The sequence below is a fragment of the Chaetura pelagica genome, unplaced genomic scaffold (genome assembly GCF_000747805.2).
Source record: "Chaetura pelagica isolate M959 unplaced genomic scaffold, ChaPel_1.0 scaffold141, whole genome shotgun sequence".
Classification (NCBI taxonomy): domain Eukaryota; kingdom Metazoa; phylum Chordata; class Aves; order Apodiformes; family Apodidae; genus Chaetura; species Chaetura pelagica.
In genome coordinates, this window is record NW_009952059.1 from 1194536 (window position 1) to 1203030 (window position 8495).

The window sequence follows — 8495 nt, forward strand, 5'->3', positions numbered from 1 at the left end:
TCCCTCTTCCCCTTCAGGACACGGTTCATTAAACTCTCACAAAGCCAGGCAGCACAAAGCAGTTCCTCTGCTCAGCACAACCCACAGAGGTATTGCCCTTTTTTTGGCCAGAGGAAAGGAATTGCATCCCACTGCTTGTTCTTACCCTATCTTCTGTGTCCCCAGCACATGCATGTGTACATCCCACCCTTTCCACCCTTGGTACCAGCCAGGACAGGAGGAAACCACCCTGGCAGTGCTGCTCCTGCCCCAGGGTTTCAGACTGGACTCTTAAAATCAGCCCATGAGCCTCCATCCCTGCAAGACTGAGCTCCTCAAGCTCCCTGTGTGCCATGGGGAGGGAGCTGCATGGCAGGAGGGTTCTGTGGTGCTGAGTCTGCTCCAGGAGCTGCACACGGGGGCTGGCCAGCTGGCCTGGAGCCATTGGCACCTCTCAGCAGGGAGTCCTGGTTCCCATTTCCATGCAGCACCCAGAGTTGGGGTCAGTTTGGCTTCAGGACTGACCTACTTTGGCTTGACACATATTTCATGGAGCCAGGAACAAGTCCAGGCTCGTCTGTGGGCAAACACTAATTGCTCCACAGTGGGGGAGAGGTCTGGGAGGAAATTCAATTGGAAGGGATGTTTCCCTGTCTTTCCCTGACCTCCCCCCTATGTTTGGATTCAGATGAAGAACCTGAGCTGTAAAGAACATCTGGAGGAGCAGTGGGGCCAGGTGACTGCTCCACCTCCAGGACAGACCTCCATGACTGTCCTGCTCTTCACTGCTGACCCTGGTTTTCAAAGGAACAGTATGATCTTCCCCAAGGGAAGATGCTCTAGAGCATGGGCTGGTTTGTGCTGGGGACACAGAGTGTAAAGTGTTGTCCCAGGAAGAAATCTCCTCAGCCCACAGCACACATGGACTGAGCTCTGCATGCACCTCCTTTAAGCTCTCAGCAGTGTGGTGCACCATTCTGGTCTTCTTCTGGCCTTCAGGACCTAGGATGTCTTCATTCTGATTTCACCACAGAGCCCTTGCAGCCAAGCAGCAGTTGTCACATTCTCCAGGGGAGCTCATGAGACAGAAAACACTCACCAAGAGCTCCTGTCCATAGCACTAGGTCTCCAGAGATGAAATGCTGCTCCATCACCCTTCCTTAGGGGTTACAGTCAGGATTTTCCAAGAAGCCCAAGGGAATTTGATGGCCCTTGTTGGATTAGGTCACTAGTGATCAGGACTGGTGTGAAAGGATGAGAAACAGGACAGAAGCACAGGTTTGGTTTCCTGTACTGTGCCAGTTCTTTATGGAAACACCAGGCAGGACACAGGGGTCAGATGAGCCCATCACCAGGTGCCTTGTTTCCCAAAGAGGCAGGTACCAGACCTCAGCTTTCTCTGACAAATCCCTCCACACTCTGCACCAGTTTACCCCTGCCATGGGGTCTGGGAAGCTCTGAGGAGCTCTGCAGAGCTGTGATCAGGCTGCAGGGATGCCTCTGGTTTTCTGATGTCCCTCAAGCTTTCTGCTTGTTTTGTTGAAGAGCTGGATCAAGTCTGTCCTCTGGAGCATCTCTCCATGTGCCGTGTTCTCCAGAGGTTCTCTTTGGTCTGGAGACCAGCTCTCTGTGTCCCATCTCCCCACACTTGCTGGTGCCTTTGATCAAAATGAGCTTGTGTGAGTCTCCAGGAGGCTGCCAGGGTTGTGAAGGCAGCAACTCTGCTTTTCCCAGCTCCAGCCTCCTCTCCCAGTGGCAAGAGACAAGTCACCATGGAAACATCCACCTGGAAACGCTCTGCCTGGAGGACACGTGGTGATGGGATTCAGCACAATCAAAACCATGGGGATCTGTCCCTGGAATTTTTCCATCTGGGATTTTTCCATCAGTGCTGTGGTGAAGCACAAGCAGCAGCCCAGCTCCCTGTGGCACCATCCTCTGTCCCCACAATGGGCAGGTGACCATACCCCAACCACAGAGTGCCTGGCTGAGGAGGCTCCATAATCTCCATGTGACATCCTTGGTAGGACTCATGCCAGACACTGAGGAGCTGAGGTTCAAGTGAGGCAGAGTGCCTTGAAAACCAGTTATTAGCCAGGTACTAAAAAGAGAAGGTGAGGAAGACACTTAAGTAGAGATGAGTGTGATGTTACTGCCTTCTAGGAGCTGTATTAAGATGTAAATTATAGTTCATGTCATCGTGCAGGGACAAAAAGCTCTTGAAATACATTTCCTATTTTAAGGTAGCAACGAGCTGCTCTGAGTGCAAAACAAAAGTCCTTTTTGTAGGCTGGAATTAGCAGCTGAGTTTCTGGCTGTTGCCTCCTTTGGCACCTAAAGGGAAGAAAAAAGGCATTTGGTAAAAACTCCCACAAACAAAATGCATTAAGATGCCCAAGTCCCCTCGCCAGCTGAGCCATCAGCCCTTTCCCAGAAGATGCCACCACTTAGTGAAGTGTGTTCTTCTGTTTCAGGAGAGGTTTGTGAACTCTCTACCTCCATGCAGAGCTCATGGCAGCCTGGCTTTCCTGGTGATCTGGTGAATTCAAGCCCTCTGAGGCCTCCTGAGGCTGTTCCTCAGCCCAACACAGCCTCATTTGCTTGCACGAGTCAAAGGCTTGAGGAACTTCCAGGTCTTGCTCTCAGCTCTCTCCACTGAAACACTCTGCACCCCTGGGGTGACCAGGAGCTGAGGCACCCCAGAGAGTGGAATTCCCTGATGCACGAGGAGAACCACAGGATGCTTAAGGCCACTTGGAAAACTTTATGCCTTCACTGGCCTCACTGGGTTTCAACTGGGCCTTCAGAGGTGTGGGGGATGCTCATGTCTTATTTTTAAGACCTTTCATTTCCGTAAAGCTCTTCATGGAGTCTCACAGTTCCTTTCTGCATCCCACCTCCCTTGCGTGAAGCACAGAAGCTGCAGAGCCACGAAGCCCCACTAGATCCCAGCCAAAGATCCCTCTTCTTCTCTTGGAAGCAGCTTGGTGGTGGGTGAAGGGAAACGTGGGCTTGTGCAGCCAGTTTGCCTGCTGTGTGGGTGCTGCAGCTGAGCTGCTTCATGCCCTAGTTCTCCAGAAGAACAGAGGCTGGGTCCCCCGGGGAGACCAGGATCACTGGGGATACAGGGACAGAGCCACGGCCCCGGGTTTGAATGTCAACAAGGCTGGAGACTGTTCTGGTCTTTAACCACCTTTGTGGGGGGAAAAAAGAAAAAACAACAAAGCCATTTCAGTGGGATTTCTTGGCTCTCAGTGCCCCCACATGCCTTGGTGATTTCAGGTCCCCCGGGGGCAGCAGCAGCAGGAGCTTCCACTGGGGAGCAGCCTTGATTAGCAGGGATAATCCACCAGGAAGCTCGGTAATTAATGAGCCTGGAGCTGCCTGGGGCTGGCCTCACCTCACCCTGCTGCCAGGGAGTGGGCAGGGTAGAGGAGCAAAGGCAGGGCTGGCATCTCCCTCCCCCAGCTCCCTCCTCCCAGGCAGTGCCAGAAGCTCCCGCTGATGCTGGAGCAGTGGTGGGAGGTCCCTCTGCCTCACCAGTGTCCTTGTCCCTTGGCCAAGAGGGTGATGAGTGACAGGGGAGCCAGCCCTGTGCCCAGGGCTGTCCAGGGACATCCTGCCTGTCTCCACTGAGCAGAGGAATTTCCTTGGAGGCTCCTGGCTGGCTGGTGGTAGCAGATGGCAGTTCTGCTGGTAATACTTTGAAAGCATCTACTCGGGCAGGGAGAGGCTCACAAATTCATTATCCTGGGCAAAGCAGACAGAGATTTAAGCTACAAAGAAGATAAGAAGATTGTTTTAGCAATCCCATCTTTGCTGTCTTTCTGGTGGCATGTGCATTTCCCTGGAGAGGGGTCTCGCATGAAGGAAGGGGGCTGCTGTGCTGGGGGTTCAGGGTGGGGTTTCCTACCTGCCCATCTGCAGCCCAGCAGGCAGGGAAGGCAAAACCTTGGTCAGGACAGTCAGGATATGCTCTAACAGCACGTTCAGAGCCCACAGACTAGGCTCATCTCGCACTTCGTGTTACACCAGGGTCTGCAGCTGAGAGACCCAACATCCACATAACCCTTGCAAGAGCAGAACAACCCCCAGCACCACCTCTCTGGGTAGAAGAGGTTAAATTGAATGCAGGGGGCTGCTTTCTGTTGCATGGCAGGGGCTGCAGGTCAATGCAGAGCTTTGCATCCCCTCTGCACCTTCTGGATCCTGGCCAGAAGGACTCACCATCCCTATGGAGAAAGGAAGCCCAGGGGCTTTTCAGAAGAGGTCATTGTAGGAGCCGAGCTCTCCAGGACTGGCTGTTGCCTCTGCTCCATCCCAGCAGAGCTATTCCAGTGCACTCAGGTGTTAGGAACTGGTGCTGAATGAAATCTTCCTTCTAATGACCGGGTTTGAGGCCAAAACCAGTGTGAGCTGATCATGCTGTCCCCTGGCCTGGTCTCAGAGCCATCCATCATCTCTGCAAGGCTCCCTACACACCTCCTGGTCCAGAGGAGCAATATGGGAGCTCCCTCTGCTGCCTTGTCTGTGCTGGACACAGGGAGCTCTGGCTGCAGCCTCCTCTCCAGCACCCGGGATTGCTCCAGTTTCCCTCTGCCACAGGCTGGGAATATTGGGCTGGGACTGCTAAAAAGAGCAAGGGGTGGTTGCTCCCTAAAAATCAGGAGCTGGCTAGGAGAGTGCTTGGTTCACAGAAGCATATGTTGTCCCAAGTTGGAAGACTTGTTAATTCTTTTCTTCCTGCCAGGTGATTAAGTAGAGGTGATTAAATTATAATTAAGCAGCACATGATGTGATTGATTGCCCTGCAGGAGTTATTGCCCCCACCAGCCCCCTTGAAACCCAGGCAGGTTCCCTGCAGGAAGCTGCCATGTGCTCACCTCCCCACCCCTCTGAGCAGCAGGGCTGCAGGCAGGAGATGCTTCTCAGCCCAGGGTGGTCATTCCAGAGGGTGGCTGTGGTGCTGAGGAGCAGCTCTGCTTTCAGGAGTGTTAATGGCTGCTTATTGCAGCTTTTCCCCTCTCTCTGCAGCTGCTGATGGGAAGCTTGTCTTTATTGCCTGGAACAGAAATAGCTGCATCTTCAGGGCTGTGGAGGTTTCTCCAGTCCTAGTGGAGAACTTCCACAGCTTTCAAGCTCTTCCAGAAGCAAAAAATTAAAACTATCTGCTGTGGGCATGTGCCTCTAAAGCATAAAATCTCCCTTTGTGAGCTGCTCTGCCAGTGTCCCATGGCAGAAATCTCACTGACACAGGATGCAGATCTGTCTCCTGCAGGGATTCAGTGGGAGACACCAGCTAACCTTCCAGTCCACCCTCGTGACACTGGAGCCTGACTTCAGTGCTTTGGGGCAGAGCCAGAGCCTGCAGGTGCTGAAAGATGTTCCCCTGGGTGCAAGAAGATGTGCTGCAGTGTGCAGCCTGGGCAGAGCCTGGTGTGCTGGAGAGCCCTGCCCCAAGGGCTGCAGGATTTCTCTCCTCTCACCAGCTCACTGCTCCCTCCCAGCTCATCCCCGGGGGAGACAAAGAGGTGATTCTGCAGCCTGGTCTGTCTCAGCTGGTGGGCAGATCAGCATCTCAAACAGGTCTTCAGCCAGAGCTGGAGCTGGGGGAGGTGGTTGCATTCATTATTCTTGGAAATAACCAAAATACCAGGCTCACTCCTCCCCCCAGGCTGAGCCCAGGGCAGGGGATGGGTGGGATGGGTAGGGCAGCCCCCACTCCCTGGAGTGAGAGAGCCCCACTGCCTCTGGAGGCAGGTCCTGGCTTTGCGTGTAGTTCATCAGCTGTCTTAACTAAAGACAGAGCAAGGAGCTGCCCTACTGCTTTGAGTAATTAGGTGGGCCGATCATTTTGAGCTGAACAAGGCTTGTTGTTCCAGGGGTCTGGAATTTGGTGCAAGAGCCTTGGCCAGTTCTGCCTTTTGTCTCTCCCCGTGAGTCCCTGTCTCCCTTGGTGTGGCCCTGTCCCTGTTCCCACCGAAGCCCCTTTCTCCCTGTCTCCCAAAACCCAGCAGTTCCAAGTGATGCTGCTCTCCTTGTCCCATGGCAGGTGGTGCGAGACCAGATCTCCCACTGCACGGTCAAGCTGCGCCAGACCACGGGCCTGATGGAATATTGCCTGGAGGTCATCAAGGAGAACGACCCCAGCGGGTTCCTGCAGGTCAGTGTGGAGCTGCTCATGTCCAGGCTGCAAGGGGAAAGGGCCCAGGGGTAGTAACACAGTAGAGTCAGGGGAGTTGCACTAAGGATGATGTCCCCAGCAGCTTTTCCAGACATAAATCAAGGGACAAGCTCTCATTGCCTCCAGGTTCACAGCAGGAACAGAAGCAGAAGCAGAAGCAGGCCAGGGACATTTTACCCCACACTGGACACTTACAACTCAGCTTGACATGGTGCTGAGATGTTGCTGCCTAGAAGGGTTGGACTGGATGATCCTTGAGGTCCCTTCCAACCTGGCAGTCTCTGATTCTATGACTTCTTGCAGCAGACAGTGTTGTATCTCTGGAGCAGTGATCATAACATGCTGTCTCTTGCTTCTCCAACACTGGAGAGCTGCATCCCACCATTCCTTCCTGGGCCACTCCCTCTGGTTCCTACACTCTGCCTTTAAAATAGTCTCCAGAGCTCCTGTGGTCCCTCTGCCAACCTGAGCCTGTAGCAAAGGGCAGTAGTGGAAAGCACGTGTGATGTCCCAGTCAGGGGCAGAAGTGGCAGCCTGGGAGGGACAGGGAAAGAGGAGAGCAGGGTTGGGACAAGGCTAAGCTGAGTCTGTTCCTTGCCACCAGATCTCAGATGCTCTCATCAGGAGAGTGCACTTAACTGAGGACCAGTGGGGAAAGGGGACACTCACACCCCGGATGACCACGGACTTCGACCTGAACCTTGACAATGCTCCTCTGCTGCAGTCCATCCATCAGCTCGACTTCGTGCAGATGAAAGGTAAGAACATTTCCAGCACCTTTCAGAAGCCCATCTCTGCTCATGCTGAGGGCTTCCATCCAGCTCATCACAGGGAAATGGGCAGGAGAGGAGGGTTTCTCATAGTGGCCTTCCAGTGCCTGAAGGGGCCAGGAAAGCTGGAGAGGGACTTTTTACTAGGACATGTAGTAAGAGGACAAGGGGTGATGGATTAAAATTGGAAGAGGGGGGATTTAGCTTGGACATTGGGAAGGAATTCTTTGCTCTGAGGGTGGTGAGAGCCTGGCCCAGGTTGCCCAGGGAAGCTGTGGCTGCCCCATCCCTGGCAGTGTTGAAGGGCAGGTTGGATGGGGCTTGGAGCAACCTGGGCTGGTGGGAGGTGTCCCTGCCTATGGCAGGGAAATGGAAGTAGATAGTCTTTAGGGTCTCTCCCAACCCACACCATTCTGTGATTCTGTGAGGCAATACTCTTGGATTAATCCCAGAAAAAGTCTTTTACACCTACTACAAATCACCTCCTCCCTGCCCCGGGTGCCCCGGGGGCTCCCCCCACTCCTCCCCGTGCTGCTCTCAGCCAGGGTTGCACTAATTGGGGTTTAGTTTCCTCCCCAGTGCCGGCCCCCCCGATCCTGCAGCTCGAGGAGTGTTGTACCCACAACAACAGTGCCACCTTGTCCTGGAAGCAGCCCCCCTTGTCCACGGTGCAGGTGGAAGGCTACATCCTGGAGCTGGATGATGGCAACGGCGGCCAGTTCAGGGTAGGTGATGGCAGCAAGGGGACAGTCCTGGCACCAAGGTGTTGCTCCTGGCTCCAGTCTTGCCCCACCATGGAACAGCCAAAGAGTTCTAGGCCAGGTTGGATGGGGCTTGGAGCAACCTGGGCTGGTGGGAGGTGTCCCTGCCCATGCAGAGGGGTTGGAACTGCATGATCTGGAAGGTCCCTTCCAACTCAAACTGTTCTGTGATTCCCCAGACTTTCTGCAAGTTCTTTCCTTCCCTGGAAACACAAGACTGGAAGCTGATGGTGCAGAGAAGCTGTGGGCTCTTTTGGGGTGCAAGGTTCTTTGAGGGGGTGGGAATACCCTTCCAGTGACCAATGACTTGCAAATGCAAAGGGAGCATTTGGAGCTCCATCTTCTAAGGTTGCTACACATTTCATGCAAAGTCTGCTGACTGTTGTGAAGGACTCCTGGTTTGCCAGCTGCCAGCAAGCAGAGGTGTTTACAGCCTGAGGGCTTTTAAATTGATGTAATTAGACAATTAAATTAGGATTTTTCTCTAATCTGACACGCTGATAATTATCCTGGTGTGTTCACATCCACCGAGGGCAGGTGCAGGGACCAGCCCATCATGTGTCCTGAATTCATCCACAAGAACCCCACAGGCAGAGTTAAGGTGGAAGAGAGGTGATGTGGGTGGGATCTGGAGAGAGAAAGGAGCTGGAGGCTGGGTGAGGAGATACCAAGGGAATTTGTCAGTTGAGGGCAATTCCTCCATCTTCTCCTCCCATCAGCAGTGGGAAAGGGCTTGGATGTGGGTGGGATTCCTGCCACCGGGGGTACAGAGGGGTGCTTCAGCCGATTGGGCATGGGCGG

General features: G+C 53.9%; 1 protein-coding gene across 1 annotated transcript in view; it reads left to right on the forward strand.

Annotated features, from left to right (window-relative positions):
• The window catches only part of TRIM9 (tripartite motif containing 9), a 25721-nt gene that overhangs the window by 4317 nt on the left and 12909 nt on the right, over positions 1-8495 (forward strand). Inside the window, exons 4-6 of the mRNA XM_010004287.1 lie at positions 6032-6142; positions 6768-6921; positions 7501-7658. Of these exons, the coding sequence (XP_010002589.1) occupies positions 6032-6142; positions 6768-6921; positions 7501-7658 (423 nt within the window). The remainder of the gene's footprint in view (positions 1-6031; positions 6143-6767; positions 6922-7500; positions 7659-8495) is intronic.